Source organism: Trachemys scripta, chromosome 20, assembly GCF_013100865.1.
Source record: "Trachemys scripta elegans isolate TJP31775 chromosome 20, CAS_Tse_1.0, whole genome shotgun sequence".
Lineage (NCBI taxonomy): Eukaryota > Metazoa > Chordata > Testudines > Emydidae > Trachemys > Trachemys scripta.
The window spans coordinates 3,721,103-3,735,470 of record NC_048317.1 but is presented as its reverse complement, the minus strand read 5'-3'; the positions used below and the strand labels follow the sequence as shown (position 1 = coordinate 3,735,470).

The 14,368-nt window shown below is 44.8% G+C and overlaps 1 protein-coding gene across 1 annotated transcript in view; it reads left to right on the top strand.

The window, feature by feature from the left end:
* TFAP2E (transcription factor AP-2 epsilon) overlaps positions 1-14,368 on the top strand; it is a 45,684-nt gene that overhangs the window by 23,767 nt on the left and 7,549 nt on the right. Inside the window, exon 4 of the mRNA XM_034754051.1 lies at positions 12,624-12,852. Coding sequence (XP_034609942.1) covers positions 12,624-12,852 — 229 coding nt within the window. The remainder of the gene's footprint in view (positions 1-12,623; positions 12,853-14,368) is intronic.

Here is a 14,368-nt window from a genome sequence, read left to right as displayed (position 1 = left end):
AATTGAATAATAATTGCCACCAAAAATACCAGGAGGAATCAATTTCTTGAGATCGGTTGTTTGGCAAAACAATTTATCTTAACACATATCAGTATTACACACAGATCTGCCAACTCCCCGCTTGTCTGGAGCAAGACCCCAGTCCAACAAGGACCCATGCATGGGCGCAGAGATCCAGAATCAGGATCTTATAAGGGGTTCATCTTAAAGCAGTTTCTAAAGCATGGTGGGCCTGCGATGAAAGATTTTTGCAGTGTGTCCATTTCCATGAGATGTCTCGAATCCCACCCATGAAAACCGTGGCAGCTTCATAGCCCTGTAGAGAACGCCCATTGCTCTTTTAAGTAAGGTTTCAATTATACAGAAAAATGCCTGGCATCCCATGTGACTTTGCCAGTGTGCAGGCTTTTGAACTAGAAAAAACAGGGCTCTTTCCATTGTGACACTGTTGTCTGATGGAGATCAGTGGTACTGGTGTCTTTCCCCTAGAGGTATCTTCAAGCTACCCACCAACTCCAAAATGGCAGGTGGACTGGCATATTTACATGACTGTGGTTTGAAGCTCAAATTAAAGCCCTCCCCAAGTGTTCTGTGGATTGGCAGCAAGTTCTACATGAAGAGAAGTATTTTTTTGTATTACTATTCCAGTCTAATCTTTGCTGAAGGGTCTTTCGCCCTTCTATAATCTAAATACATTTTAACAAATTGATAGCAACATTAACATGGCTTATATAGGATCCACAACCATTTCTAAGAGACACTGCATCTTTGTTCTCTCCTTTTAGATTATGTAGATCCAAGCCACACAAATTCAGGCGCTTCTATAGGAAATACAGGGAAAACCTCTCAAGCATATTACTGTAAAATGGATTATACTGTTTAAACGCAGAAAGATCCCATATACCCGTTGCCAAAAAGTAATGGGAGTTTGTGCTGCTAAATGAATAAACCTGTGATGCTTAATGCTACAGGGCAGAATGGCGGCGGGGTGTGTGTGTGTGAGTGTGTGTGTGAGAGAGAGAGAGTTTGCTACTGTGTTACACATCTGAAACTGGGCTGATCTAGTTTGACATTAAGAAACTTTCTTTGTCATTGGCAGCGAACTCCAGTTTCAAATTCCTTTCATTTAAACTTTAGGAAACGCTCAAACCTTCATTTATCTTTTCATTCTTTTCCACTCTCCACTTTATTTTCCTTTACACACCCTTCCAAATATCTATATTTTTCTAAATTAATGTGAAGCAAAAACATTATTTATGAAAAGGGATAGTAGCTATTGAATTATAGTGAGATGGTAATAATTGAATTAAGGATTTTATTTATTGTTATATTTTATTTTTGATAATATAGGCATGAAGAAGGGGTTCAGTTTCATGACTTAAAGATTATATTTAATTAGTAAGGAAAATTGAAGGCGCTAAATTGTTGTAATAAACTCTACCTTTTCAACAGAGATATAAAGGTGAAAATAAAAATGGCAACACTGTTCACTATAGACAGCAGACAGCATTGTGGAGAGCATTACTTGGATAGTTATTTCTAGAGCTGACTGACCGGTGGAAAAAATTATCAGAAATATTGACTGAAATTCGAAAGCACATTTCTAAGGGACTGTGTCTGTGACCCTTTTGTATTCACTTTCTGTGATCATTTGAGTTTCAATAGCAAAGAGTGAATTTTAACCTTGAATATTTGCTAATTTTGAATTGCACAATTTGCAATTCAGGCTGTTACCTAAGTCATCCAATCAGAGAACTGAAACAATTCCATGTGACTTGTGAAACTAACCAAGACTGTGCATACTGTGAATATTCACAATGAATTGTGTGTGAATTAGCTGCAGAAATGCATGAATGATTCTGAATAACAAATACATTTGAGTATTTTGTGATCCTTTTGTAGGCAATTCATGAACATTAAAGAAGGAAAAATTAATTCAATACAACTATTAATTGCAAATTACTTGCTCACCTCTGTTTCCCAAACCTGAAGATGAAAAGACTTTATGCTCATGTGTTTGAATAGTTTTTGTTATCTTATTGATTGTCTGTTTTCTTAAGCAAACAGTACAGTATTCAGGTTTCATCTTTAACTTAACTAGCACCTTTCAGTCCAAAGAATACTCAACTGCTCTCATAAATGTTACAAGCTGATCATGAAACCCACCACAGACATTTAGCTACCTCTGGGATTAAACGCAGGGTATATTTAACAGTGCACAGCAACAGTAGATAACAATTTCAGCGGGAAGTAAAGAAGAATCTGTATTCAACTGAAATCACAGGGGAAATATAAGTAGGTTGAATGTAGAATCACATAGAAATATAGGGCTGGCAGGGTCTTTGCAAGGTCATGTAGTCCAGCCCCCTGGGCTGAGGCAAGACTAAGTATACACCTGACAGGTGTTGTCTAACCTGTTCTTAAAAACCTCAAGTGAGAGGGATTCCTTCAAACTACTCCAATATGACTTTGGTCAAATATATTTAACTGGTCAGCTTTGGGGGCATAATCTACTGTATTGATTTGCATTTGGAAAGAAAATGTTAGTATAAAGATCTTGCCTAAGCACAGGGTCTCTTCATGTTAGCGATCTCGTGGGAACAGTTTGGAGGCTTCTGCCCTGTACTCCATTTTTCCTTTGAGATTCTAAGTTCCATTTACCGATCAGCACCCAGGAATCTTGAAAGCCGAAAGATAAAAACAAGATTCTTTCGATCCTTCCATTTGAAAAGGCCTGCAAGCAGATTGCAGCATTTCCTAGAGAGGCTCTTTGACATGGGGACTTGGTTCAGGTTGTGCATTCAAGATAAAGAAAATACCTGTATAATCCCCTCTGGGAAGAAAGGATAATTACAGACTGCAGGTTTGAAATACAGCTGATGGCACTGACCTCTTTCTCAGGACCATCAATAAATACCTCCCTGCTGAAACACCAGGAAATTGAACAATCTGAACTCCAAAGTACCGGCTGATTGAAAAGAAGGGCTTTCAAAGGTACAACAGGAGCCACTGCCTCTCTCACACCCACACGCAGACACTTCTTGTATATCTGTGCATCTATAGTACGTAATTTACAACTGGAGACATTCAAACTGAGGTTAGATTAGTCCTCCTTGATGGATGATAATCCTTTGCCCTTCTTAATGTTTACAAACAATTAACTAAAGCTTCTCAACCCTGTCTACATAAATACATCTTACCAGTGGGCAAAATGAGGCAGAGACAGCTTAAGTGATACACCCAACGTCCCACTTTGTGCCAAGGAATCGAATCCAGGAATTCCCTGTCCCCTGCTCTAATCACTAGGCATTGCTATTTCCGATGCAATGGGGTTGGACTAGCTTACACAAAAGGTTCCTTTGTGCTAGCATCTAGAATTCTGTCACACACAGTGAAACTTGTCTTAAGCAACCTCTCAAAGGACTGATAAAAATAGATTACTCCGTGCAGGTGTCCTTTTAAAGGTGGAGCAGAACTTTACTCTCACGGCTGTAAATCTAGAGTAACTCCATTAAACTCAGTGGAGCTGACACTAGTGTGTAACCAGTGAGAGGAGAAAGAACCAGGACCAGTGTGTCTAAGGATACTTCTGGGGCCTGTATCTTAAGACTAGAGACTGTTTTATACTGGTCTCCTATACAGGTTTCATCCAAGTGTTAACATTCAGACTTCCTGAAGAGCTGTTGCTATAACAGCTGCATTACACAGAGGTTTGGTGTAGCTGGGGTCTAGGGTTCGATAGGCATGTGTCAGAGAGAAGGCGAAAACAGACTGGTAGGAAGGGTGAAGTTTATTGATCTACATACTCCCTGTGGACTTGTTTCTTCTTCACCATGCCCAGTGATTGAGTTGGAAATAAAGCTGAGCAAGTAATTTGCAAATAAACAATTTAGTCGTCAAATGTTGCCACTTTTTCGGCCCACAAATTGTTTTCAAGACGGACAAACATTTCTCAAATGAAAAAGCACGTGCACATTTTTGTTGTAAAATATTTTCTCCTGTAAGAACAGGTCACTGCAAAGAGCCAATATTTGAACCTCAAAATGTGTCCATCATGCTCCACATCATATCTGAGTGGCTGGTGGCTAGCTACCAAAATCACGTGGTATTTTTCCTGTAATTTGATTGGATGCCGTATGTACACAACCTGACCACCACTGTGCACACTGCTAATTTGTCAATTAAATAGAAGCTTCAAAATTTGCTTGTGGTGAATGTTCCTGCTTAAAAATTGCTGTTTACAAGTCACCTACTGAAGCTTGAAGGCTCAGATGTTTGTGGGAAGCAGACGCAAGCATACTGCAAACACAGCAGAATTGAAATTCACTTTTGAATTCAAATGAAGATTTGCAGAAGGCTCCTTTCCTGATTTACATCCAGATTGTGTTTGAAACTTCTTCTAGCAAAATTCAGTGATTCTTAACCCCTCCTCATCAGGATGGCATGTCAGTGGGAATAAAGGCAGCTATAGAGAACAAGATGAAACATTTAAGCCTAAGAAATACCAAAGCCAAGGCTACAAGACTCCCTCCATCCAGTCCAATTTCCTTGTAAGGCTCTCTTTGCTACATACTGGTGTGTGCCGGGGCTAAGAATGCAATTTTCAAATGAAAGAACAGGGAAGAGAGTCACCATTTTCAAATGTACATCAGGAATCAATTGACTAGTCTCTAAGGACAGTATCTGGTCCGACAATAGAATTTTGAGATCCCAGCACTGCGAGGAGTTTTTATACATTCACAAGCTTGAATATCCACTTGTTGCAAAGATAGACAGCACCATGGATGCCTGGAGGTGGAATGTCATTGCCACCAAAGCACCAAACCCTCAGGACAAAGGATGGAGGGTATCTCCAAAGGCAACAGCACCACAGGATTACAAATCTGTCAGTGCTGCAATCCTAACCCATTCCCGACAGATGAAAGCTTATTCTGCTTGATGTACAGTGGGAGCTGGGGATAGAAAGATGTCTGCTTTCTAACAGACACTGAGGTTGGCGTGGGATGGGACAAACCGGACAGGGACAAATAGGAAACTCCCCAAGCCCTTTCTCACTTTTTGAGAGGAATCTCTTGGATACATTTCCCCTTCCTTTTCTGGTTTCTCTCTGCACCTGGAAACTGAATCCAAAGCAAAGGCTTCTGTGCGCAGGGGACTCCTAGCTGGGACCAGGAGCAAACGTGCTAGAAACCTCGTGCTTAAGCTTCCTAATCTTGGGAGATCTCCAGCCCAATTCTACAGAAACAGGCCTTACTCTGTTCTCCTTGGCACTGGTTTTACACCCATCTAGTTCCATTGGCTCAGTGGAGTGACTCCTGATTTACCCTGGTATCAATTGTCGGTGAGAACCAGTCGCAAGACATTCAGATAAATGACCAGGAGTTTGGATGCTTCCCCAAACCAGAACCAAACCCAAACTCCAAGCTTCCTTTCTTCTGCTACATTTTGTAAACACCAGTCTACGCATTTTACAAACCTTGGCCCTGCTCTCATGCACTCTGAGCAAGTCAGAGGGGACTGCAGTGAAGCCCATGGAGTTCCCAGGATTAGTGAGATCAGAATCAGAGCCATTGGCAGCAGCCAATGCATTATTCTTCCAAGGGAGCAAAAGAGAAACCCTCCTCCAGCCAAGCTCCCGGCGTTGCAGGGAATAATCAGTTTACAGATTGTAAGGTGACAATTAAAGCTCTCAGTTGCAGGGAGTGTGATGTACCATTTATTACAGGGGGCTGAGGCAGCTGCTTGGGGAAAGTCAAGAGCTGGGTGCAGATGCTTTGCAAGGAAGGATTTTGATACCGGAGTAAATGTGTAAAGATTTTTTCCCCAGCAAACTGTAGGCAAAAGTGGATCTAGTGGAGCTCTCATTTCCCTCTGCTCTGGCTGGGGCTGTGTTTGTAATATGAGGTGGGGGGTAAGTAGCAGGCAAAGATGGCCTTGGGTTGACGCCCTCAAAGCAGGGGGCCTCCCCAGCCAGCATAGAGCTGGCAAAAGGACTCTGTGCAGTCTCCCTGAGCAGCGCCTGGCACCAGGGCATCCTGATGGGAGGAGGGGATGTGGTCAGGGAGCTCTGCACTCCAGTTATTCTGGGCTGTAGAACGGCCACAAGTTAGAACACCCCTCGGACTTAACTTAAACAGGGGGCTGTGCAGCCCCCCCCTGAACCCAGAATCCAGGAGGTACAGAGATGGCTTAAAGCCACCTTTCCCCTCACCATCCTGGGCTGTATCGCCTGAGACGCAGCACAGAATCCAGGCTCCTGCCTCCCATTATGTTTTGAGAAAACTGCAGCATCACACTGGAAATGCCGGGCCCTTCACAGGTTGGTCTTTCAGCTCCCTTCTGTCTATCTACAAAGCATCAATCAGTCTCGTATCTCGGCACTGTATCTACTCCCCCTGGCTACATCTACCATCCCAGCACTTCCACCTACGGGATCTTTTATCCAAGGATCTCAAAGCACTCGACAAGCTTTAATTAAACATCACAACATTCCTCCAAGGTATCTTTATCCCCATTTTGCAGATGGTGAAACCCAGGCACACAGAGAAAAAATGACACAATGTATGTCCAGGGCAGAGCTGGAATAGCACCCAGAGTCCTGACTCCCAGCTCTTACCACTTGGGCACCCCGCAGCATTTGTGGGTTTATAGCAGCTCCACTGCATGATCCAGCATGATGAGCGTGGGGTGATAAAAGCTAGCCCAACCCTGTTGAAAGCTGTGAGGGAAGGTACACAGAACAGCCACGTGGCTGTCTGTTCTTAGAAACTGGGACACATTTTGAAATCTCTCTCTGCCCTTGTGTGAAAGTCCCTGTCTCAGATTAATTGAGTTCTGTCTCAACGTGTGAGTTTCACCATCTCAGACAGCTACGCCCAAGGTGTGTGCAGCGGACAAAAGAGATCCAAGTCAGCGCGCACGCGCACACACACACAGAGCATTTCTGGCTGGAAATCACAAGTTTCTCTCGTTCAAAGGGAAGACAAAACGGCATGTGCCCTCTAGCACCATGGCTGGATGCTCACAGGGGATTTTAGCTCACCATTTACACTGCTGTTCGGCACACACAAAACGTGTAACATGTAGCAACCAGTGCCTCCCTTGGGAGAGTAAACCAGACAGTGAGATCCTGAGCTCTGCCTGATGGAAATGCACCTGGCAACATGATATTGCAGAAACACAGAGGCAAATTCCCTTCCAACATCCGCCCACTACTTGCACATTTATTACTGACACTGCAGTATTTTTAATGGCTAAATTTATTATACAAGAGAGGATAACAGATCAGACTGTGTGAGAAAATCCCCCCTGATATTTCAGGACAACGTCATTTCAAAGCAAGTTCAAAGCATTTCCGTGGGCAAGTCTGTAGGGCTAGATTCACCTGACTCCCATTTATTTCAGTAGGCGCTAGATGGCTAAGTACCTTTGTGAATCTGGGCCTTGGTTCTCCATCTATGAAATGGAAATGATAATACTCCTTGTCTATTTACGCTGTAATTTCCTTGGGGCAGGGACTGCCTCTCGCAATGTGTCTGTTCAGTGCTCAGTACTATGGGCCCCTCTTCTCAATTGGGGCCTTCCGGCACAACCAGAATACAAGTAAATGCTATTCATTAATGACACGCTGCCATTTATAGTCTGTAAGCCCCTGGTTTAACTTGGGATTTCCAAAGGGACACAGCTAAAGATAGGTAGCCCCAAAACACAATCTATCCATCTGCCTAAAACTGTCTGCAGACTCTATGAGTTTCCCCCCCAAAATGGGAACTTAATGTTCCTTGCTCAAAAATAAACCAGTGCCAGTCACCCAGCACACAAGCCACATCTTTTAAATCCCTCCTTAAACCCCACCTTTGCTTTGCAAAGCCCTGTCTTCTAGCACTGCCTGGGCTGTAGGCTCCCTGCAATGGCAGATCTCTGGGAACACCCCCCGGCCCCATCTCTATCGCTACCAGGTCCTCCCCTTGTCTGAGCTGATTATTCAGCTGTTGCGTAGTCTGTAAACTCTCTGGGGCAGGGGCTGTCTCTCAACACTGGAGCTAAACGGGTCTCTAATCTGAGTAACTGTTTCCATAGAAATAATTAAGTAAGCATAATTGTGCATAGTGAAGCAGAAAGCATCAGGAAAGAAACAGGTTTCAAGTGTTCCAGGCAGTTACTAAAAACACACAATACAAGTATCCCTTTCAACATGACTGGGGAGGGGCTTAAATCCATAGAAGCTAAGCTAAGCTAAGCAGACAGTGCCACCTAGCCATATTTGATCATCTTCCCTATTCTTCCCATCCCATTGAGTTTGGTAGCTTTGGACGCTCTGGCAGGTAGAGGTGATGCTTACTAACTTAAATCAGACCCAGTGACAGTCCCCTAGCTCAGCTCAACACACACAGAGAAAGAGAAATCTCCCGCTGCTGCATCCCTTTGTAGCCATCCTCCTGGAGTAACTCCCTCCAGCTGAGCCCGATCCAATTACCTCTCCTCCCAAGCCTGGCTGTCTGGCAATCCCTCAGTGAGGAGAGAAACACCTGGGGTGAGTTCTGTGTCCAGGAGAGCATTTTAACTCCTTCCTTGCCACCCAGTGACTGGGTTTATATTCACCGTTACACAGAGGAGCAGCACCTTGGGCGTGCCCCTGTAACATTCACGCTGGCAATACAGTCTCTGTGTAATACAAGGACAGATGGCTCAGCTCACCAAAATTCCTAACTAGGGTCCTATATTTCTAGGGTTATCCATCTGCAGTGGGGTCAATTCATCCTTTGATAGACACACAGGGCTGCCCAGAGGATTCGGGGAGCCTGGGGCAAAGCAATTTTGGTGGTCCCTTCCATAAAAAAAAGTTGCAATACTATAGAATACTATATTCTTGTGGGGGTCCCTGTGGGGCCCGGGGCAAATTGCCCCACTTGCCCCCCCCCCCGGGCGGCCCTGATACACACCTATTTCTCATTGAGTCTAATGGAAGAGTAAGTCCACTGATGGGAAGGCAATACCCCCAGTGTTCAAAGGTGGATCAAACCCCAGACAGGACATCTCAGGTGGTCTAAACCAAGGAGACTTTAGAGGAGAAAGCCCAGTACAATGCAGCCTGCTTAATTTTTATATCACAGCCTTAACGCTGGAGGCAAACACCCCTGAACACTGGGAATGTTCCGATCTAGACTTGTATCCAAACCGTGCATCCCTTCCCAGTGCCGCCTCTGCTTAACACATGGTGTAACGGAACGTTTCCTGGTGAGAACCATCCAATGGCCTGAAGCCCAGCCATTTTGCCATGAAAACCTTGTCCCCATATGTAATTTTAAATCTTGTTACAGTGGTTCCTCCTGCTGCACTGGGGCCCAGGTCTAAATCTCAGACATGTTCTTTGCTTAGACCAACTCAGCACTTCTCAGAGGATCAGTCGTCTGGAAGCACCAACTTGACTCGGCAAGTGAGACTCTGCTCTTTCAAAGTGCATCGGAAACAAAGCGAACCCAGCGCTAGCGCAGTGAGGGTTTCGTTTTGCCTGCTGAGTATTGGGCAAACCTCCGATAGTCATGTGCTTCCTTCTTGTCTGCAGGCTGGCTCAGGTGTTCTGATCACCTGCGTCTTGAGGGAACAGGAAAGCAGCTGTTCTGCAGATCAGGGGGACATTTTGGTTTGCTTGTGACAAGAGCCAATTCTGGTTCCGAAAAAGCCAAAGAAACCAAACTCCCAGTCGCTGATGGTAGTTTTGTCTCTCACCTGCAGCAGGTTTATTGGTAAAAAAGCTGCAGATCAGACCAGGCAAACAGAAAGCGATGCCAAAAAGAAAATAGTTCATGTCGTTATGTTTGTCTGTCTGATTGGATTGAGGAAGCCTGGTCTAGTGGATAGGGTAGTGATCTTGGAGTCAGGAGATTTGGAGTCTATTCCCAGCGCTACCCATGGCCTGCTCTGTGACCTTGGACAAGTTACTTCCCCTCTCTGTGCCTCTGTTTCCCCTTCCACCTTCTTGTCTATTTAGATTGCAAACACTTTGGGACAGGACTCTCTCTCCTTCTGTGTATGTACAGCACCTAGCACAATGGGGCCCTGGTCTCAGTTGGGGTTTCTAGGCACTACTGAAATCCAGATCATTATTCAAATTAATTGTCTCCTATGGTTTCTCCTTGTCACAGCGCCTATAAAATTCAGAAAGTCATTGCATGTAACAGAGACTGCCTAACTGGTTCTGGACTGTAGCTCTGGGAGTGGCAGGGACTAGTTTAGTCTTCTCTAGGTGGATTGGTTTTCTGCAGTGTGCATATTCCTAAAAAAAAGTCAGCACATGTTTTAAAACTGTCATAGTGACACATCATGTGTCAGTGCCTCATCATGCCCTGTTCATCCGCCCATCACTCTGCTGCTATGCACCCGCAGCGTTTGGCCTTGCTGCCCAGCACTCTGTCACGGCATGGAATGCCTCCCAAACACACGTCTGCATTTTACCTTTTTGCTCTGCAAGGTGAGCTTTCCAATAGAGTCCAGCATTACACCGCCCCAAGTCCAAATGGATTCGCCCTCTCATCCAGGACCAGGGGAAAACAAATGCTGTGACATGTGGATGAGTGGTGCTGCAAGGTTCTACCGGGCTGCATGGTTATGTAGACAGACACACAGATATGTAGGTGCCAAGTGGTGCGTGGAAGCATGAATACACATTGATGCATGAACCCACAGGGATGCCCAAATGCGTGATGAAGTATGAACCTACAAGTAATGCACAGCTCTCCGCGGACACATGAATGCATGGAAACACATGGATACACAGTGATGCACAAAACACACGAAACCACAAGACATACACAGCTCTCTAGGGATGCATGGGACTGCATGGATGCATGATGATGCATGTCTCAATGAAGTCCAAAAACGTAGGAATGCATGGATCTGCAGTGAGACACATCTTTGCAGTGATACGTGGACATTTTTAAAACATGCTCTGGCTTTTTATTTTAGGAATGTGCCAAGGGATAAATATTAACCATCCTGGGAATGTGAAAGAAAGCCCTGACGTCGCTGCTGTCTGGAAGCAGCTCTGCTTTCCTAGCCCATACGGTGATGTTCTTGAATCTTTTAGCCTCTGTTCTTCCCTTAGAACTGCTTAATCAGCCACAATCCCAAATGTCACAACTGTCAGAACTTTACCCTTTGCTAGTCAGTTCCGAAGGGAAACCCCATGCAACCTGTCCTTCAGTCCCCCGACGCTGTCGGAGTTTCACACTGAGAGGGAACTTAATAGACCTTAGCTTATTTCCATTCATCTTTTAGCCCTAAAACATTAGCCAGTTTTATGTAACATGTGCTGCTCTTTTATTGCCATGCTAACAAGTTGTTGAGCTGTATTTACAATATGCTGATTGTAAGGCCCCCTTAATGGGCTTAGTGTACTTGCCCTTTCCGCTTAAATTTCGGGTTTGCTGTTTCATTTTGGGCATGTGTATTTCCTTTATAAACCTGGATCTCACCCTGTTATTTGTTGCTCTAAGTATTAGGCATGTGTACTGTTTGAATGTACATCATGGAGTGACCATTACTCAGTAACCACAAAGAATGCCAGGGTTTAAACAATCTGGAGTGATTGCATTTGTAGTTTGCTGTGGAGTCTTTGAAAACCGTGGATTCAGAGTTAAATTGGGTATTAATTTAAAATATAAAACCCAAAGTCACTTGGCACAAGCCTCTGCCATGGCTCTAACCGAGAAACCTTTATTGTGTCTAAAGAGGTTTCTTACTGAAGTGATGTCTGGGGAAAATAGGCCAGTTTCACTCTTGGTGTAAGGCCATGGGCCCTGTGTGGTGTCTGCTGTTCACCAATATCCGTCTGCCTTTCTGCTTTTAATTGGCATTTTCCCCATTAAGTACAAGGCAGCTTGTTCTGGGTTGTTTGGTGAACTGATCTTTTCAGTTAACTTTAGACCAGGGTGACCCAAGTGCGGGGCTCCCGCTTGCTGTGGGCCTGATCCAAACCCAGATGAAGTCAATGGAAGTCTTCCCATGTCCACACACACAGCCCTTAGCTCCCCTGGGGTTTGCTAAGTCTCAGATAACGGAGGTGCTAGGGACAGAGTCCAGGCCTTCTGTTCCTCCTTAATGGTGCTGTGTGAACATGGGCCCCAATGAAAATCCCAAATCCAAACCCCTCCAAAAATCAGCAGTACTGGAGATCTTGAAACAGGATCCAGACCTGAGTTTTGCAAACGGCCCCTTTCTCTGTGACAGGCCAGACCAAAATCTTGGATCCCTAAGCACCCCAAAGGCAGACAGAAGAAGGCGGGATTGGGGATCTGGTCAAAATTATGCACCTGGTCCTTTCCTAGAGGCCAAACAAGAACCCCAGGTCCTAGCACCCCTGAATTTGGAGGGATAAATTACAGATCTGCATTTTGCCTGGTTTTCAAACCACCCCTCAGGCAGTTTCTCTTTTTCCATTAAGAAACATACAAGACCAAGGAAAACCCCATGGTCATGTCTGTTTACTTCTTACGATGGAAATGCCTGTGCATTGAGCTCCTGGAATGCTGCCTGAGGGGCCCCGAGCGTCACCAAGTTTCTGTTTCCTCTGCTTTAGACCCTTTCCAGTGACATTCTTTCTCTCTTGCTGCTTTTCCTTCCAGTGCCCATCCCCTCGAAGGCGAACGGCACCACCATCTCTGCCCTGTCGATGAACAAAGACAGTTTGATTGGAGGGGTGACAAATCCCAACGAGGTCTTCTGCTCCGTGCCTGGCCGGCTCTCCCTTCTCAGCTCCACCTCTAAGTACAAGGTGACCGTCGGGGAGGTGCAGAGAAGGCTTTCCCCACCAGAGTGTCTCAATGCCTCTCTTCTCGGGGGAGTCCTCAGGAGGTAAGCATCACACCATACTTCCTCTGATTTTGTCTCTCCTCTGCTTCCTTCAGGTCAAAGTGTCTGAGCTATTTCCAATGATGAACGCTTGCCGGTCATTATTAATTATTTGCATGCAGTAGAGCCTAGGCGCCCCAGTCGAACACAGAACAAAAAGCTAAACCCTGCCCCAAACAGCTTACAGTCTAGGGAATGCCCTTGAGACTGTCCCACTGACTTCAGGCGGCACCTGCGGGTCCTTCCGATTTGGGGTGATGTACAGGTCTGGTTACAATTTCAACCCCCTTGATCTGAATCTGGGAAAGTTCACATCTCCTGATCCACATTGTGCAACTGCCCCCTAAGTCTATAACAGGCCAAGCCAAAGCCCTGTCCCAAACACCTTGCCAAACTTCAGGGGTGCTCAATATCCGGATCCAAGTATGAATTTTGCAGCTTGTGCCCTAGTTCTGGGATCCACTGTGAGTGCTTTGTTCAGCTCTACCAAGTGGTTATTCTTATACCTTGTCATCGGATAGAGAAGTCCCAGTCCAGGACTCTTTTTATCTCAGAATAGCAAAGGCTGCAAAGGTGTTGGATTAAATTATTCCAGTAACAGGCCACGTGTTTTGCTGCTGCTCTGGGTGATAGTCAATTTTATTACTTTTCACAGAGATTCTGCCCCAAACCTGCAATGATGTTTTCTGCATAGGAAGCTCACTGGTTGGCTGTTGCCGTTGTCACTCCAGTAAGACCCACCTTTTGGAGGTGGGACTCCCTAAGAACAACATTAAAGCCCAACAGGTCTCTGTGCGCTCCTGGGCACATGGGTATTTTTGCAATACAGCGCATCGCTTTGCAAGTTCCTACAAGCTTGCAGCCCAAATGCTTCTTTGTTAATGAATCTGCGAGTCTCCTGCACAAACTTAGATGAGCTGCTGTTTGTTGGAACAAAGGCATCACTGAGGATTGCTATTGTTGAGAATTTGAAACAATAAAACTAGTGATTGGATGAAGGTTCTTTTTATTCTCATATCTGTTTCATTCACTGAACAGCAGTTCTTTTCATGCTATAAAGGAATCCAGGACTACCCTGTCGTTTGGAATATAGAAATTGATTTTAGCACACTTTATATTCGGTTATCAGTAGTCCTTACCATTGAGATTTGTGAAGCTCATTGTATATTTTATGCCAGATCAAGAGACTACTCAGTTACAACTGGGAGGGATTGCAACTGCTTTGGAGGACAGGGTCATAATTCAAAATGATCTGGACAAATTGGAGAAATGGTCTGAGTTAAACAGGATGAAGTTTAACAAAGACAAATGCAAAGTGCTCCACTTAGGAAGGAACAATCAATTTCACACATACAGAATGGGAAGAGACTGTCTAGGAAGGAGTATGGCAGAAAGGGATTTAGGGGTTATAGTGGACCACAAGCTAAATATGAGTCAACAGTGTGATGCTGTTGCAAAAAAAGCAAACATGATCCTGGGATGTATTAACAGGTGTGTTGTGAGCAAGACACGAGAAGTC